The sequence below is a fragment of the Camelus ferus genome, chromosome 10 (assembly GCF_009834535.1).
Source record: "Camelus ferus isolate YT-003-E chromosome 10, BCGSAC_Cfer_1.0, whole genome shotgun sequence".
Lineage (NCBI taxonomy): Eukaryota > Metazoa > Chordata > Mammalia > Artiodactyla > Camelidae > Camelus > Camelus ferus.
In genome coordinates, this window is record NC_045705.1 from 63,714,611 (window position 1) to 63,740,991 (window position 26,381).

General features: G+C 56.2%; 4 protein-coding genes across 11 annotated transcripts; 1 reads left to right on the forward strand and 3 right to left on the reverse strand.

Annotated features, from left to right (window-relative positions):
• Window positions 1–867: 867 nt before the first annotated feature.
• On the reverse strand, window positions 868–9,279 carry MTA2 (metastasis associated 1 family member 2). Of its 2 annotated transcripts, none has more exons than XM_032489592.1 (18): window positions 8,791–9,279; window positions 7,977–8,044; window positions 7,512–7,605; window positions 5,828–5,945; window positions 5,639–5,702; window positions 5,336–5,453; window positions 4,943–5,045; window positions 4,644–4,743; window positions 4,299–4,487; window positions 4,126–4,200; window positions 3,949–4,007; window positions 3,680–3,777; window positions 3,419–3,558; window positions 2,925–3,153; window positions 2,640–2,729; window positions 2,161–2,279; window positions 1,926–2,068; window positions 868–1,708 (listed from the first exon to the last, which is right to left on the reverse strand). In XM_032489592.1, the coding sequence occupies exons 1-18, from the start codon at window positions 8,816–8,818 to the stop codon at window positions 1,543–1,545; spliced, it is 2,001 nt and encodes a 666-aa protein (XP_032345483.1). In that variant the 5' UTR covers window positions 8,819–9,279; the 3' UTR covers window positions 868–1,542. The 2 variants fall into 2 exon arrangements, with proteins under 2 accessions (XP_032345483.1, XP_006181824.1); XM_006181762.3 differs by lacking the exon at window positions 8,791–9,279 and adding an exon at window positions 8,397–8,462.
• Window positions 9,280–9,588: 309 nt separating this feature from the next.
• On the reverse strand, window positions 9,589–19,195 carry EML3 (EMAP like 3). Of its 4 annotated transcripts, none has more exons than XM_032489590.1 (22): window positions 18,673–19,195; window positions 17,678–17,849; window positions 17,339–17,599; window positions 17,134–17,244; window positions 16,005–16,072; window positions 15,710–15,833; window positions 15,317–15,487; window positions 15,055–15,124; window positions 14,858–14,968; window positions 14,516–14,611; window positions 13,991–14,146; window positions 13,681–13,822; window positions 13,093–13,244; window positions 12,880–13,005; window positions 12,660–12,791; window positions 12,138–12,205; window positions 11,514–11,602; window positions 11,345–11,442; window positions 11,138–11,225; window positions 10,534–10,632; window positions 10,126–10,256; window positions 9,589–10,039 (listed from the first exon to the last, which is right to left on the reverse strand). In XM_032489590.1, the coding sequence occupies exons 1-22, from the start codon at window positions 18,692–18,694 to the stop codon at window positions 9,836–9,838; spliced, it is 2,691 nt and encodes an 896-aa protein (XP_032345481.1). In that variant the 5' UTR covers window positions 18,695–19,195; the 3' UTR covers window positions 9,589–9,835. The 4 variants fall into 4 exon arrangements, with proteins under 4 accessions (XP_032345481.1, XP_032345482.1, XP_032345480.1 ...); XM_032489591.1 differs by having other exon boundaries at window positions 17,339–17,596; window positions 18,673–19,194; XM_032489589.1 differs by having other exon boundaries at window positions 16,005–16,075; window positions 17,339–17,596; window positions 18,673–19,194.
• Window positions 18,043–21,363, forward strand: ROM1 (retinal outer segment membrane protein 1). 4 transcript variants are annotated; one of them, XM_032489593.1, is made up of 4 exons: window positions 18,043–18,174; window positions 19,509–20,107; window positions 20,482–20,728; window positions 20,835–21,363. In XM_032489593.1, exons 2-4 carry the CDS (start codon window positions 19,518–19,520, stop codon window positions 21,051–21,053), a joined length of 1,056 nt encoding a protein of 351 aa, XP_032345484.1. In that variant the 5' UTR covers window positions 18,043–18,174; window positions 19,509–19,517; the 3' UTR covers window positions 21,054–21,363. The 4 variants fall into 4 exon arrangements, with proteins under 4 accessions (XP_032345484.1, XP_032345487.1, XP_032345486.1 ...); XM_032489596.1 differs by lacking the exon at window positions 18,043–18,174 and adding an exon at window positions 19,096–19,202; XM_032489595.1 differs by lacking the exon at window positions 18,043–18,174 and adding an exon at window positions 19,191–19,330.
• Window positions 21,364–21,507: 144 nt separating this feature from the next.
• On the reverse strand, window positions 21,508–26,062 carry B3GAT3 (beta-1,3-glucuronyltransferase 3). Its single transcript, XM_032489597.1, has 5 exons — window positions 25,859–26,062; window positions 24,546–24,720; window positions 22,872–23,232; window positions 22,417–22,707; window positions 21,508–22,013 (listed from the first exon to the last, which is right to left on the reverse strand). The coding sequence occupies exons 1-5, from the start codon at window positions 25,938–25,940 to the stop codon at window positions 21,915–21,917; spliced, it is 1,008 nt and encodes a 335-aa protein (XP_032345488.1). The 5' UTR covers window positions 25,941–26,062; the 3' UTR covers window positions 21,508–21,914.
• Window positions 26,063–26,381: the final 319 nt, after the last annotated feature.

The following is a 26,381-nucleotide window of genomic DNA, read 5'->3' on the forward strand; positions in this document are numbered from 1 at the left end:
CTGGCTGAGGCCCTAGGGACAGGGACCGTGAGATAGAAGGGCCTATCAGCTGGGCTAAGTAGTAGCTCTTGGTGTGTTTGATCAGCCCACAGCTTTGGACTGTGGAACGAGCAACTGACTTAAGGCAGACATCTCAAGGTCTGTAACCTTGAGTAAGTCACAATTGCTGAGGCTGTTCCCCATCTCTAAAGAAAGTGCTCAAGGAGAACAAAGTCGGCCTAACTTCTTGTTCTCTCTCCTAAGGTACTCCTCCTGTTGAGACTGGTTTAAGCGTCTAATCTGTCTCCCACACCTAAAAAAGCAGGAAACAGCACTAGACTGAGCCCCTATATCAAGGCAGTTGCTGAAGCTGGCCTTGGGGATACTTGAAGCAGTAGTCTCTGCAAATACACCACAGAGCTAGATGGTGTGATCCTACATTATCCCCAAAGTGGGCTACATCTTGCTCTGGCCTCTAGCAACTCCCAGAATCCCCTACATAAAATTTACGGAGAGGGGAGTGAGAGTTGGGAAATAAAGAAGCACCTTCACACACACTCCTATGGAAGCCGTCAGCCATTCTGAGAACCAGCTCATCCCAACTGGTTTTAATGAATCTGAGCCACGATGGTGCTTGGGCACCAGTACCATAGGGAGCTGGGGAGCAGTTTGGATCCAACAAGAAAGCAAGATGGAGCAGGTCACATGTCCAGGCTGCATATCTCATAAACCTGTACTCAGGGCAAGCCCCATCTGTACCTTCTCTACCGTCCTTTGTTCTTTATTTTCCCAAAAACACATGCCTCCAGCACACACACACACACACACACACACAAACACACACACACACAACACACACACACAGCAGAGAATAGCTGAGCCAGGAAGAGCTGAAGAAAACAGCTTTTTATTTGTTACTATAAGAACCAGTTACAGAATCCAAGGTTAAAAAAAACGGACAAAAGATCTTTATTTCTGAGAATTGGCGTACAAAAGGCAGAAGGGGCAAGGGGAGGGAAGGAAAGAGTGAGCATAGGCTGGGATTGATGCCAGCTTAGGGGTCTCAAACTCCAATTAGGAAGGTCCGGACACCGGACAGGAAGAAAAACCCCCAATTAGAAAAAAAAACCAAAAAGACAGACATGGCAGTCATGGCAGTGCACGCCCCCCTCCCTCAGCCAGATACCACCACCTGATATCTGTTTACTCTTCCCCTCTCCCATCCCCTTTCACAAAGGGAGGCAAAACTTTTTAAAAATTTTAAAAAACCCTCCCCCCAAAACTGTCCAAGACAACTGTGGGTCCTACCCCCCAAAACAGGCTAGGTTCCCACAATGGGCCAAGTTCTGGTTGTCTGCCCTCCATCACTAGGCATGGAGAAGCACTGGAAGGGGACAAGCCTCGAAGTGGTAACACTAGAGGGCGCCCAACCCCTCCAAAGACACACTACTTGCTCCCTCCCTCCCTCCTTCCTTCTTCCCTTTGATGCTAGAGGGAAGGGAGGCTGGGTGCCCTGTGCACCCACCCTCTAGCTTTCAGCCCACCTCCCTTCCCCACAGATGCTCAATCCTCCAGGACAATGGGCTCGTTGGTGCTGGCAGGATGTGAGGATGGAGGAAGAGGGACTGGGGCCCGCACTGCAATCAGCGGTGGCTTCACCTTCAGAGGCAGGTTGGGCCGGCGGGCAGCTCGCCGCATTTCCAGGTGGGTCAGAGCCTTCCGTAGGGCTCTGGCCAGGAAAAGAAGAGGGCAACAGAGAAAGCAAAGACCTTCAAGGTGAAATTCCACATTCCACACTGCAATTCCACCTTCCAGCCCATTCTTTCGGAGCATCCCCACCCTGCACCGAGTCTTCCTGGAGCTGGTCTTGCTCAGATACTCCTATTTCCCATAGCCACCAATCTGGCTTGTCAACCTCTCCACCCCTCCCATGGTGGGCTCCCTACCTGGTATCTTTTGTGGCCACAAACACCACAGGATTGGGGGCATCAGCTGGGTTGAGTTTCTGTCGCTTGGCTGCTGGCTGTGAGCTTGAGCGAATCCCTGAGGCCAGAGGCCTTCCATTGGCAGAGAAGGGGACTCCTGCCATCTGGAAAAGGGCGAGAGAGGGGATTCTCAGACACCTAGCATAAATAAAAGCCCACCCAACTCAACTTGGCCCACTCCAGTCTGTCAACTCACAGTCTCATAGGCCCGTTTCACCATAATGCCCCCCAGGCCCCGGTTCTGGGTCAGCTGGTTTCTGTTGATCGGTGTCTTAGTACCTCGAGGTGTTTTTGGTTTCAGAGGTGCCTGGGCCACTGTCAGAAAAACATAAAGGCAACCTTAGAGAACTTTCATACCTCTTCTTCTCTATGCAGTTTCCCTGGGCATCCCCAAAAGTAGTGATGGGAGAGGGATCTAGCAAGCAATTACCAGTACTACAAAAGTCATATGAGTATGATCTTATTAATCAGTATATAGTTATACTGGAGAGCTTATCAAAAAACATTTTAACCTACAAAAGTACAGTCTATTAGACTAAATCTTTTTGGACTTAATGGGAAAGAAAAAAGCAGGGGAAGAGAAGGGTCTTGATAATAATAGGACTGATATCTGTTACTTTAGCCAGACACCACCCTATACGCACCCTGTATCCAGTCTAGTTCTCCTTCCCTTACCCAGATCTTTGACGATAGTTGCCAAGGGGAGCCGCACCAGAGGGTGAATCTTCAATGGAGTCTTGGCAGCCTTAGGAAGTCGAATGGAGCCTGGAGAACAAAGATGAAAGCATTTGAAGGGGGCTTCACTATTCAGGTCTCTTTTGGGGCCAGGAGCCATGTCTAATCTCCTGGACAAACCCTTGTGGCCTACTATCCCTACTGTCATTACACATCCAGAGAAACACCGGTCTCTGGCCAAAGCAACCCCAAACCTGCCACTAGCCCCGGCACTCCTGCCCTTACACTCTGCCTTGATGGCATTGGCATTGATAGGGGCGTAGGGGCGTCGGGCAGCCCTCCTCGGCTGTAACAGGTCCCTGCACATGCGTCTGGCAAGACGGGTCAGCTTCGTGGTCTGGAGCAGGAATGTTTGCCTGTTCTTAGCCAGCAGCTTGGCCCGGTTGGCGCTGGTTGTATAAGGGGAGAGACTTTGGGCTTCGGGTCTGGACAAATGACCTCTTGAGTGTGGCTCCTGTAAGGACAGAGGTAAAAAGGAGAACACAGATAGACACCCAGGCTTCCTTCTTCCATTCTCTGCAGAGGGCATTTTATTCCTGCCTGATCTCTTTGTTGCCGTCCTGACCCACCTGGCTCCCTGACTTCTATCAAGTACCACCTCCCCCTACCCCTAGGCAAACAAACCATCACCTTATTGGAGTTGGGTGTTCTGGCCTTCGCCCAAAGCTCACATCAATAAGCTTACTGCTCTCCCCGGCCTATCCCCCATCAATCCTTACTGTGGTGCCCCGAGCAGCCCCCTCAAGCTGGGTTGGAGTCTTCAGTCCCCCGTACTTCTTCCAGTAGATCCAACAGGAAGCACACAGGCGACACTGCATGTTGGGTGGGCCCCAGGCGTACCACTGGGCAGACTGTGTGGCTGCAAGAGCATGGAGAGAAGGAAAGGTTGAGGGTAAATGCCACTGGAGCCTCTCAGGTTCTCGGGCCAGAGAAAACACCCTGCTCACCCCCCAGTATCCCTTTCCCACCCTGGAACTCACTGTGGCAACTCTCGCAAGTCAGGCCCTTCTGGAATCCAGCCCCATTCATGCCAGGTTTTGAGCCCACAGAGATGATCTGGTTAGGGTTTGGTTTGGTGCTAAAAGGGGAAGCAGAGGGGGAGAAACCAGGAACTGGTCAAGGAGAAGAATCCATTTCTACTTTGTCTCTATAACAATTTGACCCCATCTCCTGCCCACCTCCAATCACTAAGGAAAGCACAGGTTAGGGGCAGAGAAGGGAAACACGCCTCTCTCCCCATCACACTCACTAGGTGGGTATGTAGACTTGTTTTAGCTTGCTGTCTGCTTCAGCAGCTTTCAATCTTTTCTGCAGGAAGGAGAAAAATTAAAAATAGCTCAGATTATCTCAGCAGGGAGGATGTCATCAACTTCAAAGACAGAGGTGAGCAGGAGGTCTCTGGTCCAGCCTCCCCAGCCAACCTTACCTGCTGAATATAGCGGTCTGTGGTCTTCCACATGTAGTAAAACTGAACTATGCTGGCCAGTGACTTCCAGGGTAGCTAAGGACGTAGAGGGAAGGATGAGCTCTATCTGCCCCAGGTCCTGGTTCCCTCACCTGTCATCTCTTCCACTGCTCCTCCCAGCGCCATCCACTTACAAAGTCCTGGCGAATATCATTGAAATCCTTCCCGTACTTCTCCAGGGCCTCCTCAAACAGCATGGCCTCTGAGGCTGACCATTCCTCCATCTCATCCCGACACAGCACTGGACCCCCCTGGGGCACCAGGGTTGACATGGCCTTAGCCAGGTCATAGCCATTCCTCTGCAGTGTATCCATTGCGTGAAACTACAGGAGAGGCGGCAAACAATGGTGATGACCTGAAACCCTCAGCACCACTCTCCTGCTGCTCTTTAAACATTCCCACTCCCCCAGAGACACCCTCCTCTCTGCAAAGTCCCCACAGAGCCCAGCCTTCCCAACTACCCACCAACTTCTGCTCACCAGGGTGATATCTCGGGAGGCGGCAGCTGCACTCATGTGCAAGCTTGGCTGCCGAATGGAGCTGCTGCAATCTAGGGCTCTTGCGAAGGTCCCCACAGCTCTGAGGGAGAGAGTGAGAAGTCAAGAGGGAAAGAAGAAAGCGCGAGTGGGCTGAGGAGCTAAGCCAGATGAGAAAAAAAAAAAAAAAAAGGAAAACATCCATGCCAAAAATAAGTAAATAAAGTCCATCTTGAAGAACATGACTCAGAACTATGTCCACACCTCCCCCGGCCCATCTCCCCCATCCACCCACCCCTCACCGGGCCACCACGAGAAACTGATCAATCTGCCGGTCTGTGAGAGGGTTGTCTGGGTCCCAGACTTTCATCTCCATCTTTTGTTGGTTCCGATTATCAGATTCCCCTAGGGAACAGGGAAATGGTATCATGAGGGAGAATAAAAGGTGTCTTTGACACTCACAGTAACACCTCACTCTTCCTCGACTCCTCCTTGGATTCTATCAGCCACCTTCAACTCTCAGCCTTCTCTACCCAACGTGCCCATCCACCTCTTTCAGGTTCCTAAGGTCCCACCCTGTCACGGTCACAGCAAAAAGGCATGCAGACTGCACCACAAAACTTCAGGGCACACCATGCAGAGACTATGATGTTAGACAACCCAGTAGCTATGAATAAGTCTGTCACGTTGCATACCCTCTGCCAGGCGATCTGGGATCTCAGCTTGGTATTTGCAACCAACTCGGATCTCCCCTTGGTCAGCTAGAAGCGTCTTCTGCACAGGGTCAAACACCAGTGAGTAAAAAAAGCAGTCCTGGAGATGGAGAAGAGAGAAGGTAAGCAGAGTAGCAATCCTCAGAGGCAGGGGGCAGTAGGGTGTATCCAGAGTCCCCGAGACGGGCACTCTGTCAACCTGTACCTCACCACAGCCTGACTTTCTTCCTACCTCTTGGGGCAATACCCACTCCCCTCCCTCTTCTCCGTACACCTCTTTCTCACCTCCTTTTCCAGGTACTGGCTCAAGATATCTGTCTCATTCAAGAGGGTCACACTGCATTTCCCCCTACAGGAGAGAAGTCAAGAAAACCCTGGTGAGCTCCTCCTTACCTCTGCGCAGCATCGCCAGTACACTAGGGCCTCCTTCTAAGTAAGTGCACGTAGGCCACAGTGGCCCTGATTAGACTTTACCTTATGTGGGTAGCTGGTAACGACTCAAATTGGCGAGAAAGAAAAAGCTCCCGGTGCTTCAGTTGATGTCGCTGCTGTTCCGACACCCCTGGCTGCTTTGATTCCTCCTCAAACTCCCCTGGGATATTAAGGAGAAAGAAACGGAGTCAGAAACCAATTCAGAAAGAAGCCACTTTAGAATCTCTAACCCAGGGAAAACATTTCCTATCTCACTTGTTTTCCTCACATTTCCCAGGCACCTGCCTTCATACCCTTACCTTTCCTGCTTAGCCTTCTCCCCGTTACAGATGCTCCCAACTCTCCATCACTAGTGCTCTTAGAGAAGAGCTGCTGAGAGTACAACGAATGCCACAGAAATACACCCCAGTCCCAGGTGCCAATGCTCAGACACCACTCATACAGCACAAAACTGCCCATACCAGGCCCAGCAAGAGTATCACACTTCTCTCTTTTTAGCTCAACTAGGCTGGGGTCGAGAAATCCAGTAAGATGAAAATGCACCACACAAGACTGTGTTTACCAGTTCCTCTGCAAATTTCAGGAGACTCTGCTCTTAAACATCGCATGCAAGCCTAACTATCCCTTGTCTTCTACTTGGCTAATAACTGTTTGTGGGGGCTTTCAAGGACAGTATCTCATAAGACAGCACCAACACCTTCCTCCCCAAGGAGCTGCAACTTGCCTTGAAACCCTGGTGAAAAGGGTTAACTTTGGCTGGGTGCCAACCAAACAGGGAGGGGGCAGAAAAGCCACAAGCCCAGGCTCATTGGTGCATTGTTCCCAACCTCAGGGAGAAAGGGGGGTCAGGGGTGTGCCTTAGGCTCCACCCCTTGCCTGTGTGCTCCGGAAACCCTGTGCTAGGGACCACACCCCCTACACCCTTTCTGATTGGACAAGGCCAAGGTCAGCCCCTGCCAGATGGGACTAGAAACCCCAGTGGGCCAGAGAACTTGGTAGGCTCAGCTCCTCGTTAACCCCTTCATGCCCAAATGCAAAGCCTAACTTGCCCAAAGGAAGATAATTTAGGAAGGAAGAATAAGAGGAGGAAAGTCAAAGCAGTAAAGGAAAAAGAAACTAAGGAAAACTGAAGGATATATATTTAAAAAGAAGATGAAAGTGGAAAGAGAAGAAGGAGAGGGTAAAAGGGAAAAATGTAGAATGGAGTAGCAAGGAAGCCAGGATAGGTGAGAAAGAGGAAAAGCGCTAAACTTACCTAGCTTCCTGTTCTTTCCCATCAATACATTCTTATCACCTCGTGATCACAAAATAACACTGCTTCCCTATTATTCAACCTTCTAAGTACATTCTTTTCCTCTCACTTTGACATCATGGTCACCACCCATTATCCTAACATACCCAAAACTGTCCCCCAAGAATCCTGCTTCTCTAAAGCTCTTCCTCATCCCCTATTTAAATACTATCATCTCTTTTATATACACCAGTTCACATAGACACACTCACACACAAACCAAATTCTGGCTTTCCTTATCATGGTCTCTCCACCCTGCTTCCAAACCAACATGTAAAAACAGGCCTCCCTCTGCAGACCAGGCATTTCCCACCCCAAAACTCACATCTCTTCCTTGGGCATGCTACCAAGAGAAACACCTGCGGGGACATGCCCAGGCCTCAGATCATGGGCAAGGGGAGACAGAGGCCGAGGGTAGGGTACGAAGATACTCACTGGCATTACTATCAGCCAGGCTGTTGAGGCTACTAGAAATGTCCCTTCGCCGGAAAAGGCACACAACCTTTGCTTCCACATTTCCATTTGCAGTCTAAGGGGAGAAAAAATGGTGGTGAAAACTATTCATTTGAAAGTGGAAATGAATAAGAAAAAACTAACAACGGTGAACAAATTTCTAAGGGATGTAAGAAAAACCCAAAAAAGTATGAATAAAAAGATTTACACTTAAGGACAGACTTCCAAATCCCTTTCCTTAGCCCCCAAGAAATAGAACAGTAAAGTTCCTACTAAGCTCTCAGTAGCCTTTCCTGAATACGTGGAATGAATGAATGAATATGAATGGGTACTCCTATAGGATAGGGTTGGTGTTCTTTCTCTCTCTCTCTCTCTCTCTCCTTGAAGTTAGAGACCTCCGAAGAAACAGACCACGGGGTGGGGGGGGCAGGACTCTGCTCCACTCACCTTGTTGAGCTCTTCAATCCTTCTAACCAGGTAAGGATTGCTGGAGGAGTTCTCAAAATAGACGTAATCTGTAGGAGGGGGTGGGGAAGAACCGGGAAGATCAGAGGAGTAGGTGGGAGAGCCGTGCACCAGGGTAGGAGGAGCGAAAGTAGGCCTGAGAGTGGACCAAAACTAGATAAGGGTCTGGGTAGAGAGGACGCTGAAATGTGGAAGTGGAGAGAGTAACAGAAATTAAGGGAGAGATGCCCCACCCCCACCCTTAACCACCTAGTTCTAAAATCAGATACTTCACTAAACAGTGAGCCGTAAGAAGGAGACAAGAAGCAGGGGGATCCCAGGCAGTTCCCTTAACTCAGCGATGAAGTCGCACCCTGGTCTCGGGCAAGAGAGAGGTTGCTCACTCTAGCGCAGGGCCCCCACCTTTGCGAAATGAGGCGCACAGTAACGCCTGGGGAGAGGAAACCTCCGGCGGCTCCCCCGCAGGTGGCAAAGCGGTCTCCCCGGCCCTTCGCGCCCACTGCCTGCCCTGTCAGCTCCTTCGGAACCACTTTCCCAAGTCCACTCCCCGACCCCGGCGGCCCCAGATGCAGCCGAGAGTGCCGTCGGGCTGCCCGAAGCCTCTCCCGGAGTCGGAGCTCGGCCGCGTCGCGGTCCCTGCGCCCCCGCTCCCTGTGCTCCTGGTTCCGGTTCCGGTCCGCGCTCGGGACCACGCCGCCCCACAGGCGGCTCCCCACGCCGCCCGCTGCAGAGCGTCTCCGGTCCCGGCCCCAACCTCTCCTGCCCCAGGCCCCCAGCCCCTACACCCAGTACTTACCCCCCACTCGGTACATGTTGGCCGCCATGGCCGTTCCCGCCGCCGCCTCCGGCCGCACAAAGGAGTCCGGGAGGCTCGCGGGGGCAGGGCTCCAAGAGAAGCCCCGAGCGAGGGGCTGGCGCTTCGCCGAAGTCTCGGTCGGGCCCGCTCAGCCGGCACCTCCGCAGCCTCAGCCGTCGCGGTTCATCCCGGCCCGCGCTGTCGCCGCCGCCTCTACAGCCTCACGCCCGGGACGCAGGGGCCGGCGCCGGTCCGCTCGGCTTCTTCCGGAACGAGCTCGGGTCCCGCCGGACCGGAGCCAGGCTTCAGCTCCCCCCGCCCTCGTCGAGCCCCACCAGACGTTGGGCTCTGCCGGCAGCCGCGAAAGCTTGCCCTGCCCGCTTCGGCGTTCGCCTCCTTCCGGTACACCTTCGCCGGATCCGGAGAACAAGGCCCAGCGGTCGGCTCCAGTCGGAGAGCGAGACCCCAAAGTTCGGCTACTTCCGGAAACAGTTCGGCTCCCTCCGCCCGACAGCTGCCCGGCGCTCGGTTATTTCCGTTGTTGCTCGGCCCCGCCTCTGAGGGCCGGAGGGGAGTTGGGCTTAACTCTCTCCTGGCCCGAGCCCTGCAGCTCTAGCTGCGGCCCCAAAAGACTCCAAGCGCTTTTGCGCTTCGCAGGGTTATTTGCAAGTGGCTTCACCTGTTATTTGCATGAAAGGTCTACGCTCCCTCACCCTTTCCGCTTTCCCCTTTTCCTTCATCCCCACCCGTACAGAGCCCCGAGGCGCCCAGCCGCGCGCCCCACAAAAGGACCGGGAGGAGACTTTGCTTTTGGTTTATTGCCCCTCAGCAGGCAGCGGGAGTCAGGGCCCAGGCTGGGGCTGCCCGGCTCAGCCACCGGGTCTATACAGTGTGTGCAGGGGTGCCGTTCGCCCCCTCCAGGGAAATGCATTTTCGGGAATGTCTCGAAGTCGAGGACAGAGTCGGCCCCGGTCCTGGGGGATTTGGGTGGGGCGGCGCCACGCTGCAAGGCCGGTGGGTCCCGTCGGGTCCCGTTCGGCAGCGGTCAGACGTCGAGAGAGGAGGCGGGGGACAGGGAGGGGGTTCGAGAAGGCGTGGCGGGCGCCGGCCCCGCGCCCCCAGCACCCAGCACTCGCCACTGGAAGATGCTGGCGTCCTTGCCGCCCAGCGAGACGAGGTGCGAATCGTCGTGCGTGAACCGGACGCTGGTCACGTGGCTGCCGTGACCACCGTACACGAGGCTCGGCGCCTGGGCAGGAGGGAAGGTCGAGCTGCAGCAACTGCGGGAGACCCCAGGCCCCACCACCTGACCCCGGAGGCCCCGGGAGGCCTCACCTTGGCGCGCGCGCACGGGTACTGGAAGAGGTGCACTTTGCAGAAGTCGTCGGCCACAGCCACCACGCGCTCGTTGTGAGAGCGGCACAGGGAGTTGATGTCCGTTCCATCCGAGCCATCCGGCCACACACCTACCACAGCGGCTGGCCTCAGCTCGGCCTCCCCCACTTCCCGCCACCCACCGCCCAGAGCTGCACCACTTCCGGCGCTCAGGCAGCCCAGCCACCCACCCGCTGCGTTCCAGGCAATCTTTCCCAGTCCCCAAGGCCGGCCTGAAGGGCCTCCTGGGCTGGACCTGCCGGTTTCTTGACGCCCACCCCACTAACACATGCCCAGCATTCCGAGCCCGAGGCGGGCTGCACCTTGCCCCTCCCAACGGCTCCCGCAGGGTTCCGAGGCCCTGCTCACCGTAGACGTGGAAGCCTAGCACGCAGGTGTACGTAGCCCACTCCCGGTCTCGGCTCTCATAGCGATTCCTCAGCAGCTTACAGCCTCCAGCCACGTCCCCTGGGGAGAGGGAGCCCACCCAGCTCAGCTCTCACCCTGCCCTCAGTCGGGAAGATGCCAAGTTGGAAGAACTGGCTTGAGACAGTAGCATGTGATCTCATCACCATGGTAGTCCTCAGCCCAGGGAAAAACCTAGCCCCATGTACTCAGCAGAAGTTCTCCTAACAGTTTCTCATCAGTGCCTCCTTCCTAGATTAGCCAGTCCCTCCACACCTGTCCTGAGAAACTTTTCCAAAACAATCTTCTCAGTGCATTTTTCAACTCCCCCAAGGCCTTGTGGGAACAAGACATAGTGTAAAACTGTGTGGGTTTTTTTGTCCAAATGACAAAATTTCTCCTGTGTAGAATTCTGACTCCACTTCAACTCATCTCTACCTCCCTCTCTGACAGCACCTCCCCCTGAAGCTCCCCCACATCTTCTCCTTCACCCCTCCTAACCAGGGAACACACACACACAAATAAAACCCACCCCAGTTACCCTCTCCCCTCTCCTACTGTCACTCACAATAAAGGATCTCATAGTCCCCAGAATTGGACATGATGAAGTTCCCATCCTTGGACCAGTCAAGGTGCGTGATGAAGCTGGAGTGACCCTGGGAGCAAGGGTCAAGAGACTAAAAATGTAGCCACCATTTCCCATCCCCTGACCCTCCTAAAGTGCATTAGTTTACCTGCTATGGCAATGCCCCACCCTCCACCCCAGCTTCCTCACCACACAGCGGCCAAAGCGGCTGGACTTGGCACCATCACTGGAAACACTATAGATGTAGATCATGTTGTCATGGGAACCGATGGCCAGGTACAACCCATCTACAAAGACAGTCACTCAGAGAGGGAAGGGCCAGGGACAAGGCTAGGTCCAGGGTAGGGGTGGCTCCCACCTGGGCTGTATCGGACCACTGAGAGCTGCTCATTGCCATCAGTGATGTCGGACACGATCTCTCTGGTCTCTGTGTCCAAAACCAGCCACCTGGAAGGGGGGTGGGTGGTGGAAAGCAGGTGTAAGGACACCTGTCCTGAGCAGGGTGGGGGCTGGCAATGCAGAGACACCCACAGAAAGGCTATCACGTAGACAGAGAGGTTGCCATTGCATTCTGCCAGGAAATGGGAAGGGGCTAAGAGCAGATAAAAGCTGAGGGCTCCTGACGCTGTCTGAAAAGGAGTAGAGGGACCCAACTACAAGGGCCTTGTGGAGCCTGTGAGCTTGTCACTTCCCTGTGTTAGTCTCCCCTTTGCTCCTCCCATCCCCATTGTGTTTCTCTCCCAAACTGCCTCCTCCTCCACTCCCAGGCTTGGAAGGGAGAGTGGATGGGGGAGGGTGTGATGACAGTTGCCACAGGAGAGCAGGGGAGACCCGAGCTGCAGGGAAAGCACTGAGAAGTGGAAGGTGCAGGTGGGGCTCCTGAGCAGGCAGCGATCACACTCCTCCACCCGCCCCCACCATCACCAGAATCCCTTCCCATACCTTCTGCTTTCCCCTCCCAGGAGTCCTGGCTCCCTCTCACCTCCCCGTGTTCAGTCCTACGGCCACAACTGCCCCACTGGGGTGGAAGTCAGCACAGAGACCAGTCTCCTGGGAGGGGGGAGAAGGTGAATTCAAGAAGATGCCTTTCTAGTGAGAGAACCAATATGGATACCTTGTCATCTTGGTAACAACGGCAGAGCCTCCTCCTCCCAAGGAGGAGAGAGACAGAAGACCTGGGATGGAGGTAGGGTGTCACTGGAGCCTACACAGAGGTGCTACTCAAAATACTTAACAACCAGAACTGACACCTCCAGCTGTGCCAGAGATCAACCATTAGTTGCTGGATCCAGGGGAGGTCTGAGGGTTGTGGGGAGGGCAGTGCTCAGGGGGCACTAGAGGCATCACTGTACAGAAGAATGAGTATTTCAGCAGCCAGTGCAGCCACGCCAGTACAAACTGGCTGCCTCTGGGAGCAGAAGGGAAGGGGATGTTGGGGAAGGAGTGGCGGCCACAGGAGTCACAGTGGATGTGACGTTGAGGGTCCAGGGACACAGAGCTCTACCTTGAGGTCAATGCTCCAGGCCAGTGCATGGCCCTCCCCATCCCATAGGCAGAGCTGCCGGTCATGGCCACAGGTGAGGAAACGGTTCTGGAAGGGATGTGTGCAGAGCCCCCAGAGCTCATCCGTGTGACCCTGCAGCAGAGCATGGACTGTCACCTCTGCCCCTCCCCAACCTCCCTTCCCCTCCTGTTCCCCCGCAGCCCTTGCCTCTCCCTCCAACCTGGATTACAGGGGAGAAGCCCTGGGCCAGATCTCCCCTCAGCAATGCATTCTTCGTGGTTCCCACCAGCAGCTCAGAGCCAGGTCCCTCTGCGATGGCCCGCACGGCCCCAAAGTGTTCGGGAATCTGAGGAGTGGTGGCAGAAAGTCAGGGGCCCAGGGACCATTCCTCTTCCGTTCCCCCTCCTTCCCTTGGGCCCCACCCAGCCCTCACCTCAGCCTCCTGGAGGGCCACCAGCCCTGGCCCCCACTGGACCAGCCGGCGGTCCCGCCCACCACCACTCAGCACAGTCCCGTCCCGCCGGAGACACAGGGCGAAGATGGAACCTTCGTGAGCATGGGCCTGGGCCACAATCCCGTAGGTCTCTGTTGGCAAAGCCTTGGGTGGGTCATGCTTTTGGGATGCAGGGAAGTAGGGAACAGGAACAGCCTAGGCTGTCATAATAGAGTCATAACCCCCAGCTGTTGAGTGCCCACTTAATTCTGTCTCTGACTCTCAGCTCTTTTTCTTTCCAGTTTACAGACTGGACAACCAAGACTTAAAGATGTGAGATAACTTCCTAAAGGCCAGACAACTAGAGGCAACACTGGGATTTGAACCCAGGATCTGGCAGACTCCAAAGCCCTTGCCCTTTCCCTTTGCTGAGCTACCCCCTACCCTTCTAGACTGGACCCCCAGAGGACCCCACCCTCCAATAGAGCACTATCATCTCTCAAGGTAAAAAGATGGGAAATCCTCTCCTCTGTTTCCACAGACCCTCTGGAGAACTAGCCTTCCCAGATGCCATACCCAGCCACATACCTTTGGCCCCGCCCCGGCCTGGGGTCCTGGAATCTGAGAGGCTCCGCCCCCAGGTGAGAATGTTCCCCTCAGAGTCCCCAGTGAGAATATCTCCATCCAGGAGGAACACAAAGCAGGGAATAAACTTGGGTTTCTTGTATTTCTAGGGGGCGAGGTGAGCAGAGAGCAGAAGTCAAAGGGTAGGGTGAAGACTAAAAGTCCAGGGACTTTTAGTTGGGAGTTGGGTCGCATTAGGGTCTGTGGTCCTCAGACCAATACTTCCATGTGCACTCTGCCCACGCGCACCACCCTGCACCCATCCATGCCTCACCCCAAAGACACCCTGCTTCCTGGTGAGGGTCCCACTCCCAGGAAGCCCTGCTCCGCCACTCCAGGTCCAGAAGTGGACGTGGGACTTCCCGCTGGTGACGATGCAGCTGCTGTCCCGAGGGCTGAAGCCAACGGCCAGGACGGAGTCATTCGTGCTCTAAAAGGAGGATACTAGATTCAGCCACCCTGAGCCCTGCACACCTTCATTCTACCTGCCTCTCTTCAACTGGCATCCTGACAAATGGTTGGCGGAAGTCCAGAAACCCCAAGACAACACTTTCCAAGGCCCCAGTCCCCTAGAAGCGCCACTCCCAGTCACTCATGATTAATCACTCGTGCCTGACATGCTTTCTCTCCCAAAGTCAGAACTTCTGCCATCCCCACTTCACAGCCTCAGAGAGGCCAGGAGGCTTGCTCTGGGGGACTCAGCCAGAAAGGAAGTCCTTACGGGGAACCAGGAGCTCTCAGCACACTCTACTCCCAGCTCCCCATCCTCAGTGCCCTCCAGGCCACCAGGTAGCCTCACCTTGATCTCAGCCAGCTTCGTGCCCCGGCTGCAGTCCCACACTGACAGCATGTGCTCATTGGAATCATCCACCACACAGAGGAAAGCACCCTGATCCTGAGGAGAGAGGACACATCAGAGGGACTGAGTTGGGGCTGGAGGCCACAGGGTTCACGGTCTGAATCAGGCAAGGGGCGCCATGACAGGCCAGACTGAGGGAGGAGAGGTGGCCACATGTCTCTTAGGAGAACCGGCCAGGCAGGGCTCAGGAGGACCAGAACCTCTGAGGCTTCCTGGTGAAGGGCAACAAGGGGGTTCCCAGACAAGGAAGATGGGGGCCTCAAGGCTCTGGGGCCAGCTCACCGCAACTGAGAAGGCCAGGGCCCCTACACCCCGTTCGAAGGCCCCCAGTCCGATCTCTTGCAGCTTCAGCAGCGTCTCTGAGTCCCAAACGTGAACCACAGGCTGCAGGGGCTGGTGGAGGAGAAGGGGTCAGGGGTGTGAGGGAAAGCTGGGCTGGGAAGTTGTCCTGTCTTCCTGGTGTTTGCCTGGGGCCTTACCTTTCCATCCTTATCCACTCCAGCTGTCTGTCCTGAGGCTACACGCACACCATCAGGGTGAACAGCCAGGCTAAGTAGGGGAGGAGACACTCTAGGGAAGGGGGTCAGTCACTCAAGACCACCCGGAACACCTTCTCTACGCTTGCAGAGCAGCAAGGCCACTCTCCTCTCCTGCTCCTCCACACCCCTCCGGACCCTCTCCCTGTCAGGCCCACCATCCCCATGCCTTGAGCTGCCGGCTCCCAAGCCCCAGGACCCTCACCATCGAACGCAGTCCGTGTGCCCCCGGTAATGTCTCTGGCCGCCACCTCCAGGACCCCCTGGGCCTCCCCCAGGCCGGTATAGCACCACCACACAGGCGATAAAGTAGACCACCTCCCCAGAGCGCAGCACAAACAGATTAGAGCGGGAGTCACGACCCCTGTACCCATAACTGGAGTGGGGCTCGTGGTCAAGGAAAGGGTCAGATCAAGGGCAGGATGAGGAAAAAGGGAGGACAGAGCCTCTGGCTGGCAGCACCAATGTCCTAGGAGGTTAGAGAAGGATTCAGGGGCTCCGTCTCCTTGCAGACCCAGGAGAAAACCATAAAGAAGTGGGGGAGGGAGGTCCCAAGACGGGAAAGGTGGTTCCCATGGGACTGGAGGGGGCAGGATACACCCAGTCAAGGCTGAGGGTCTCCGGGGGTGGGCCGCTGGGCAGCTCCTCAAGGCTGCGGATGCCAGACGGGATGTACATGGTAATGGGGCGACCACGAAGGAACATCTTCACTGAGATGCCTTCTACAGAGAAAAGGAGGGGGTGTCAACCACCACCCTGGAGCTTCCCTTCCAGGGAAGCCAGAGCAGAACTCGACCCACCACACCTCATGAGTCCCCCCAAATAGCTCCTGGGACTGTAGCCCAAATCCTAACCCCATCGTCCAAGTTCTCCCAGCTCCCTCTGTAACATACCTAAATTGTAATTGCTCCTCCGAGATCCAGGACCCCCAGGGCTGGAGAGGGGGTCTTTTCCCCCGCGGCTGCTGGGAAGAGAGAAAAGCACAGGGACCGAGGTCAGGTCCCAAGACGTAAGCGGGGAGGGGGGAGGGGCAGGACACAGGGAAGGAGACTACTCTAGAGATCACAGTCACCCCTGCAGGCTTTCAGTTTGCATCGTGAGCAATCAGGGCTCGAAAGTAGATGGGGACTTTGAGCTCCATTTAAGAGATAAGAAGACTGAGTGAGGCCTAAGGAGCTGCGTGCACAGTACAAAAGCCTGTAAGAGGCAGTGTGGAGTGACGCTTTCCTCTAGACTACCAGGACTCTGGCTAGCAACCTTTCCATTTCCCCATCTGTAAAATGGGACCTAAGTGAATTCAGAACACACATCAGCCCTGCCTTTCAGAAATCTGAGAGGGAAGCAAGAAAGTCCTTGTCTCTCAAGAGGAAGGTGACAAGTGAATTCCAGAGATGACTGTCACTAGATGGTAATAAGGTGACAATCTCTCTTCAGAGAACAAAGGAGAGGCCGAGAATAGGGCAAGAAGGAACATTCAGGTGTCCTGGGGCCTGTACACACTAAGAGACAACTGGTCTGGGCCACTAGGATTCCCCCTTGCTCTCTAGAAGTCAACTCTGGTAGATTGGGGTGAGAGAAGAGGGCTGAAACTCTGAGGTCAGTCATCCAGAAAAATCATGGGAGCTTCTGGAAAAGTTTCCTGGAATCTTGTAAGGTATGCTGATATGGTGGAAAAGGGCAGGGGGATTGGAGTCAGGAAGAGTAGGGTGGGAATCCTGACTCTAGCTGTGTGACCCCAGGCAAGTGACTTACCCTCTCTGAGCCTGCTTCCTCACCTGGACAATGAACAGCATGAGACCACCTACCCCCCAAGGATGTCACGGGGACTGAATGAGATGGAGGAGGTCGAGGGTTTAGCACAGTGCCGGGTACAAAACAGGCGCCCCAGGAGTGCTTGTTCCTTTCTTTCTGTTGGGCAATGAGGTCCCCCCACCCCACCCAGGGAAGTGAAGTGAGGGATGCGGAAAGTCAAGAGCCTGAGCCTGGGGCGGCGGGGCGAGTTGGTGGGGGAGCCTCGCCCACCTCTCTGTGCTCCCTGACCGCAATAACAGGTTGGCCGAGGAAGCTGCCTTCCGGGAGAGTTTCTGTCGAGGCCGCTCTGAGGGGGATGAGGAGGAAGAATTTCTCCGTGGCCTGTTAGGAGTACAGTGAGCAGGTGAAAGTCATTCCCTTTAAACGTGCTCCTCAATCCTCCCTCCCCTTCCAGTCTCTGCCACAGGACGCTTACGTGTCAGTGCGCTGTGGGGGCTGCACCAGCCTGAGGATCCCCGGGGGGCCGGGGGAGCCAGTGCCACTGCTGCTGCTGCCCCCTCCTTCAGACTGGGTCCCACTAGGCTCTTCACTGCCCCCCCGAGGGGCTGGGGGCCCATTGCTCAGGCCGGGGGGTCCAAGGGATGGCTCCATCTCCACCTCTGTCTCCGTCTGGGTGCCTCGGCTCACCAGGGAGGGGCTGCATGTTGGTGGCAGTCCTGGGGGGGCTGCAGGGCTGCTGGGGAGACAGTGCATCAATCTGATGCCCCAAGAGGCCCTGACAAGGAGTAGGAAGGGGGTGTGACAACATGCATACCTGTCCCTAGTAGGGGTTGGTGTACCAAGGTCCTGCAGGGAGGTGGGGGGCACCTGCAGCCGCAGCAGGCGAAGGGCTTCGGCCAAGGCTGCCTTTACCAGCTCCATCTCCTTCTCCTGCACCTGAAGGCGTCGGCTCAAGGATTGCAGGGCCTCCTGAGCAGGACCCTCACCTGGCAAGGGGGCAAGAAGCACTCAGAATGTACCCACTACCTGGGGAAAGGGTTGAGGGGATTCTGATTTCCCTCAACTTTTCATCTGTCCAGTAGGACTGCCTCCTTCAAGCAGCCCCAGGCTTGGAAGCTCTCCCAGAGGGGAGGAGACCGGTGGTGGAGGATCAAGGGCCTCCTTCTGGCAGGGCAGGCGAGGAACCTGGCAGAGCTCCCTCCCTGCTGCCGTCCCAGCCTCCGCAAAGACAGGGAGTACCATGGAGTACCAAGGGGAAAATATGGAGTACTGCCGAGGAACGTGGGAACCACAGACGGAGTTGCAGTACTGGTGAGGGATGACAGGGCCCAGCCCAGAGACAAGCTCAGGTCTCCAGGGAAGGCAGAGAAACTGAGAAGGGGCACCAGGAGAGAAGGGGGCCACAAGAGTACAGTCACCCTGAGGACTCAGAGGAGAAGAGATCGAGAGTGACAGGAGAGGGTATCAGTGGAGAGCAGAATCATAGTGAAGGTCCCAGGGTAACAGTGGGGGTCAGAAGTAAAAAGACCCAAAATACCAGGAAAAGAGGCCCAGAGTAACACTGGAGGCAGAGCAACTTCGAGGGGCCCAGAGTAACATAGGGGGTAGGATGACGTCGGGCAAGTTCGAAATGATAGCAGGAGGACCCAAGTAACTAGGGAGAGCGACCGGAGGAACAGTGGAGGATGCTCAGAGCCCCCGGGCCCGAGGAGCACGCGGGGACGCTCCAGACAACCGTCGGGCAATGGCAGCGCCCGACCGGCCGGCGCTCCGGGAAGGGGCACGCCGCCCGCCCTGCCCCGTACTCACCGGGCCCCCCGGCCCCGTCCATCCGGCCCCCGGCTTGCTCCGAGCGGCGGCGGCGGAGGAGGCGTCTAAGCCGCGGGGGCCATGGCCAGGGAGAGGGGAAGGGGAAGCACCCCGGGGCGCGCGCGCAGGGGTGCCGTGCCACCCCCCGGGGGCGCTGTCGGGCGCGGGGAAAGGGCCTGGAGGGGGCGCTGTGGGGCGGGGGCCCCAGGCTCCAGGGCCCGCCGGGGCCTTGGACTCTCCCGGGACCGTTCTCGGCTCCCGGGGGTGGGGTGGCGGGGCCGTCCCGGGCCCCAGCGCCGCAGCACAAACAGGCGCCGGACGCGGAGCCGCCAGGAAGCGCGGGAGGGGGGGCGGGACGAGGGGGGGCCGGGCCGCCTGGTAACCCCTCCCTGTCCGGGTCTCGCGGCTCAGTACGGGGGCGGGGCCAACCCTCTGACCCCCTGGCCCACTCTGGCCTCCGCCCTCTGGGCCCTTCCGGGATCCTGACCCTCGGACTCCCTGGGGACCTGGGAAGGAGCGCAGGCCCTAAGGTCTCCGCCCCCAGTCTTTCTGGGCACAACCCGCCAGCCCCTCCCCACTTCCGCGAGGGGGCAGGGGCGGGGTCACGAAATAGGCCCTTCGCCCGGGGGCGGGGCTTTTCCTAAGGGGCAAAGCCAAGGTATCCCGAATTGCGACTGGTAGGGGACAGGACGTCGGGTTATTAAGGCTGGGGGCGGGAGGATGCCCAGGGTATTGGGGTCAGGGTGGCATTAGCCCAGCTCAAGCCGGGCTGGGCTGACGCAGCATCCTGCCTCGGCCAACCCCTGTCCCTGACAGCTCTTCTCTCCCTTGGGCAGAGATGGGAGATGGCGCCGGTGCTGCCCGTGGTGCTGCCCCTCCAGCCCCGCATCCGTCTGGCACAGGGGCTCTGGCTCCTCTCCTGGCTGCTGGCACTGGTCGGTGGCCTCACCCTCTTCTGTAGCGGGCACCTCCTGGTCCAGCTGCGGCACCTTGGCACATTCTTGGCTCCCTCCTGCCCGTTCGCTACCCTGCCCCAGGTTGCCCTGGCAGCCAGTGCAGTGGCTCTGGGCACAGGACTGGTGGGTTCAGGAGCCAGCAGGGCCAGTCTAGATGCAGCTCAGTACCCTCCCTGGCGTGGGGTCCTGGGCCCGCTGCTGGTGTCTGGCACAGCTGGTGGCGGGGGTCTCCTGGTCCTTGCCCTAGGGCTAGCCCTGGTTTTACCTGGAACTCTGGACACAGGACTGGAGGAGGGCCTGGGTACTGCCTTGGCCCACTACAAGGACACAGAGGTGCCCGGACGCTGTCAAGCCAAACGGCTGTTGGATGAGCTGCAGATAAAGCACCAGTGCTGCGGGCGCCATGGATACAAGGATTGGTTTGGGATCCAGTGGGTCAGCAGCCGTTACCTGGACCCCAATGACCAAGACGTGGTTGAGTGAGTGATTTGCTTCTCCCCTCTTCTTCCTCCTCCTCCTTCTCCTCCTTCTCCCTCAAAACCCCACCTCACCCGGATGGGCAATAGAGTCAAGTGATTGAGAGAATGGGGTACCACTCAGCCATGTATTAGCTGTGTGACCCAAGGTGTGTTACTAAACTGCTCTGGGCCCATTTCCTCATCTGTAGGTTGGAGATGATAATAGAACCGATCTTCCAGAGTTGTGAAGATAAGTGAATTATGCAAGCCTAGTACATACTAAAGCAGTCAGTAAATGTCTCCTTATTTTTCCCTTTTGAACTCCTGTGCCCTGCAGCTCTTCCCCAAGGCGTCTCTCTCCAGACATCCTAACCCGCCCACCTCTCCCTTTGCAGCCGGATCCAGAGCAATGTGGAAGGCCTATATCTGATTGATGGGGTCCCTTTCTCCTGCTGCAACCCCCACTCACCCAGGCCTTGCCTGCAAAGCCAGCTCTCAGACCCCCACGCCCACCCTCTCTATGATCCCCGACAACCCAACCTAAACCTCTGGGCCCAAGGATGCCATGGGGTGCTCCTGGGGTACCTGCAGGGGCTGGCAAGCACACTGGGCAACCTGCTGGCTGTTACCTTCCTGCTGCAGGTGAGTCAGCAAAGTGTCTGAGGCCTCCTCCTCAGGAGGCCTCTGACCCAGGGGCCCCTGGAACTGCTGACCCTCACTGACCTTTTGCCCCTTGCTTTTCCCACAGGCTTTGGTGCTCCTGGGCCTGCGGTACCTCCAGACAGCACTGGAGGGCCTTGGAGGAGTTATGGATGGGGAGGGAGAGGCTCAGGGCTATCTCTTTCCCGGTGGGCTGAAAGACATGCTGAAAACAGTATGGCTACAGGGTGGGGTGGCCCACCGGCCAGCACCTGAGGAGGCCCCACTAGAAGAGGCACCTCCCAAGGAGGGTCCATCTGAGGTCTAGTGGCCTGGAGGTTGGGGTGGGGATGAGGGGTGGGGGGAAGGGGAGGGATGGACAATTCTGGAAACCTCACACCTCCCTACCAGGCTCCAGGTTAGGGAGGGGGGAATCTCTGGGATTAGAAGGGTTAAGGATAGTCACTGAGCCAGACTTGGGTAGGGGAGAAAACAAGGTATCCTAGGGCCTAATACATGGGCAAAACCACCAGGGAACAGAAAAAACAAAAACCAAAAAACAGGGTGGTAAGAAAGTAATATGGGACGGACTGGAGACTGCTTCTGGTGCACAGACTTAATAAAGCTTTTGGACTGAAGCCACTGACCTTTCTCTTCAAGGGGGTGGGGGCTCCTGAGAGAACCGATGCCTGTCTGTTAGGGGAGCCAGGACTCTGGGGTTTTGACTCTGGTAAGGATCAAATGCAAGCAGCAGATGTGGGAAGTGAAGGAAAACAGGAACCTCCAGGTTGAGAGTTTTTATTCTGGAGGTAGCAAGGGGGGGGGTCTGCATGCTCAGGTGGGGAGGGTCCAGTCCAGCTCCTCCAGCCCCCCAGTGCATGCCCAGCCCCAATAAGTTACCCAGTTACTCAGCCACCCTCCCCCCTGAGTCTGTCTGTCCTTCTGCTCCACCTCAGACAGAGCCCATCTGGCTCAATACAAGGACTACTTGTCCCTAGCCTGTGGGCAGTGCCACCTGGCAGGCTGGGGGAGGGGAGAAGCAGCTGGGCCACGCCCTAGGGCTGAAGGGGCAGAGGAGCCACCCCTGGCTCTGAGGGACTGAGACTGGGAAAACCACATCCTGGGCAGGCCAGGGGCCCAGTCCCACAGGTCTGTGCCTGATGAGGTGGTGGGCAGGGGAGGACCACCGTCACACCTCAACAGCTGGGTCTGAGCCTCGGCCCTGCCGCTGTAGCTGCTCCTCCTGCTTCATCTTGGGTTTCTCTGTCCGCGTATGCCACACCAGAACCTGTCCCAGGAAAGGTTCAGTTAGAGCCAGGCCCAGCCACAGCCAGGCCTCTGGTGTGCACTCAGTGCAGAGCAGATTCTCCAACCCCATCTACACACACCATGTTGGCTGCCAAGTCTGAAGGGCAGGGTGGAGGGAGGCTTTAGTGCCTCTAAAATGCGACTTAATCCCTTACTCTCTCTGTGCCACATGGGTGCCCCAGAGACAGTGGCAGGAGACCACTTTCCTTCTCTGGCTCCCAGCTTGCCCTTCAGTAGAGTGAGCAAGGTTGAATCTGAGCTCTGAAGGGTCTCTCCTGGTTCAAACACCCATCCATGATCCTGCTCCCCAGGGCCTCACTCCATTTCTCCCATCACCATCCATCCCAGAGGCAGATTTCTTTTGCCCACCTCCATCCCCTTACCCGAGTGCAGTTAGCAGCCCGTGGTTCCAGGTCCTTGGGATCTACAAGGTGGCTCAGGAGACTGCTCTCCAGGTGGCCCCGAGGAGCCGTAGCATCAAAGCGGGCATTGGGCTTAGCCAATAGCAAGGGCAGGGCGACAGCAAATCCTGCCATATCCACTGGGAAGGGCCTGTTGGGCTCCCACGCTGTGTGGAATCCCACCACCCGGCCATCCTGTACTCGAGGGCCCTCGAATCGTAGGCCGCCCACCAGCCCCACGGGCCACACTGAGACTCCACGGGTCCAGCGCATCTAACAGAATTCAGGAGAGAAGAAACAGACAGGAGGTGGCCCAGGGGAACGGGAGGAAAGACCACTTGAGTCACTCTGCCCTGCTGCTCCCCACTCCTTACCCGGAGAAAAAGATGAAGCTGGCCCCACCCAGCCTGTTTCCCCATCCCCATCCCAGTGCTCACCTCTTCAAAGAGTTCTCGGCTGTAGGTGTTGTCATCGTCAGCAAAGTACACGACTCCCCGGGTCCCTGGTGGGGGTGGGTCCTTCTCTCCCCCCACAGCGCCCTCTCCACTCCGGAGCCAATCCAGGGCCCTGTTCCGTTGCTCTACACCTCGGGGCCGAACCCAGCCTGGCTCGCCCTCCCGAAGCCGCTGGGCCTTGGGGGTGAGGACCGCCAGGTGTGTGAAGAGGAGGCCAGAGGCAGCAAGTAGCCCTGAGACCAATGGGGTGGGGCCCTCAGCATCCTCCACTAGCAGCCAATGCAGCCGGGGCACCAGGCTCAGGGTCTGGGACAGCCGCACCAGCTCCGCCTTCTGCACCAGCCTGCAGGGGGAAAGATGCAGCAGGAGGGAAAGCGGTAGGCATTAATTGCCCACTCCAGCAGGTACATATAGCTTCTCCTGGGTCACTCCGAGCACCCCCCATGACCTTTCCCTCACCACTACCCAAACTTCCTTTCATGCTGTCAGTTTCACTCTGACACTCACCCGCCCTGTTCTTCTAATCCATATCTGTCACTCACCTCTGTCAACCCCCAGGGCTGTGACTGTGGAAGATTATAAATTAAGGGCACAAGCTTTGAAATCAGATCTGGGTTTGAATGCCAGCTTTGTAACTTACTAGGTGAGACACCTGGGGAAATGGTGCCATTCCCCCAAGCCTCAGTTTCCCTGGCTATAAAATGGGAATAATAATGCTTTACAACACTACAGTTTTAAAGATTAAATAAGATCATAACTTTTTAGAATATCAGTAAGACCAGGTACTTTGCCTCCTGTGCTTGGGTTTCCAGGTAGTGGAGTATTAGAGGAGCCCCTTGACTCATTGCTCTTCATGGGAGGAAGATTTATCCAAGTTTAGACAAAGAACTGGGAAGGTGGGGCCCAATCTCTTGTAGGCTTCTTTATCTTTCAGATAGGCCTGCCCACCCCACCATTGGTGGTGAGTGTGAGGAGGGGCAGGGGGTCTAGAGATGGGTCAGCCATCTGATTACAGGGAGGTGTTAGCAAGCTCTTTTGGCTACAGATCCAAAACCACTGTTCCCCAGGTGGTTTGTATCAGTAATAAAGCTACATTTTATCTTAAAAAAAAAAAAGGAACACACTTAGCACAGTGTGTGGCAGAGAGTAAACACTGTAAATAGCTGGTGTAACTATTGCTAGACCCTGGTATGACTATAGAGCCAAACCCTTTTCTACTTCAGTTTAGTCAGAGGTTCTCAAACTTTCTCACCAAAGGATCCCAAGGAGAGTGAACTCACTGGCAAGCGCAGGATTTCTTTGCAACTTTATTGTTCTATCTTAAAATTTCTCAGGGATTTTGTGTTCATAGCACATCCTTGTCTATTTTATTTTATTGACTTATTTTAATGGTGGTACTGGGGATTGAACCCAGGATCTCATGCATGTTAAGCACACGCTCTACCACTCTACCACTGAGCTATTACCACCCTATCCCTCTCTATTTTAATAGGAAAACATTTTCCTATCAATCTTTCAGTAACGATAGGGTTCAGTTAGCCTGTCGTTCAGCATGCCCTAGTTTGAGGAATATCCCCTGGCCCAGCACCTCCCCAAACTCATCATCAACCACGACCTCTTGGTCCATGCAGGTCTTGGGTGCACCAGAGACCATACCTGGCATAGGTGGGGGTAACAACATAGATAGTAGGCAGAGCCTCGGGTTCAGGGGGCTGGGCAGGGGCAGGGGGTGGGCGACGGAGATCGGCTTGTAGCTGGGAAATCCTCAGATCCTTCTGCCGAAGCTGCTCTGCTGCTGCCCGCAAGGGAGGGAGGCAGTCGCACGGCTGGCCTGGTCCCGGGAAGCAGGGATGGGGGCAGAGAACCACAGCATGTTCAGCATCCCAAAGGGCCATAACCTTCTCATTCAACTAGCTAATGCAGGACTCTCCTTACAACTTCTCTAACAGGCTTTCTACATGTACTCTGGTGGTAGGGAACTTCATGTTTCAATTAGCAGCCTCCCTCCAACTTTAATAATTTCATCCATTACCATTTTCATTTGGCTATTGAGCTGATTATCTGCCTCCATCCCTTCTACCCTCTGGTCCTTAATTTTGCCTTCTGGAGCTGTAAAGAACAAGTTGATCTCCTAAAACAGGACAGTATCTGAAATACCTGAGGATCATGAAGTGGCCCAGTCTCTAAATCCCTGTATAAGAGGCAGGGTTCAATCTGTTCCATTGGCTATATGACCAAAGACTCATTAAATTCACTGATTCCATTATTGGATAAATATTTATTGAATGCTCCTCCTGGGAGGCACTGCCTTACATGCCCCGGATGTAGCAGGAAACCAAACAGACATGGTCCCTGCCCTCATGGAGGTTTCAGTTTAGTGGAGGAGGTAGACACTAAGCAAAGAAACAAATTAATAAAAATCATTAGAAACTATGGTAAGGGCCAGGAAGAAAACAAACAGGAGAGAGACTAGAAGAGAATCCAGAAAAACAAGAGTTACTTTAGCTAAGGTGGTCAGGGAAGGCCACTGTGAGGCGGTGACATTTGGGCTGAGACCTGAAGAATGAGAAAGAGGCAGCTGGGAAAGACCTGGGAGAGAAGCACTACAGGCAGACGGAACAGGTTAAGTGCTTAAGAATAATGAGCGTGGGGGTTTCAAGAAACTGTCATGAAGCCAATGTGGCCAGAGCAGAGCGAGCAGGAGGGGAAGGAAAAGGGGTTGGACAGGCAGAAGGAGGCAGGATCATGCGGGGCCTTGCAGGCTCTGGGAAGGAGTCTGATTTCACCCGAGGTGCCGCGGGCAGCTGCGGTGCGTTCTAGAGAGGGGAGTGCGCCCGGAGGCCGCAGAGAGCTGCGAGAGGGCCGTGCCGGATGAATGGGGTCTACGCGGGGGTTCATCCCCAGGGCGGGATGCACGGCGGCGGGTGACCTCGGGCCGGCCCGCCGCACCCCTGCCCCGCCCCGCTCACCGAGCTGCACCAGCGCGTAGAGGAGGCCGGCGATCGACACCAGGAAGTAGGCGAGGAACACGTTCTTCAGCTTCAGCTTCATGGCCGCGCCGCCGCCGGCGCCTGGGCAGGCGGGGTCCCGCGGGGACTAGGGGTCCCCGCCCCACGCCCGCCAGCCTGCAAGCCCCGCCCCTGCAGCGGCCCCGCCCCGTGCCCCGCCCTCCACACGCTCCTCTTGGCCAGCTCCCGGCAGCTGGGGGCTGGCGTCGCCCGTCCGGGCCCACTTCCGGTCAGTTTGCACACCCCCTCCCTCCGGGTTAATTTCCGGTCCCACCACCTAGTTCTGGGAACCACGGGAGTGGGTGATGTCATATCCGGCGTGTCAGGCGCGCGTGGCCGGCGGTCAGAAGCCAGGTAGGGGACTTGGGAGTGGTTTTGAGACCCTCCCCTTGAACTCCAGCCCCTGTGCGGATTTTCTCCTTATATTCATTCACTCATTCATCAATCACTGCACGCAGTAACAGTTGCTCAATAAGTAACTTGT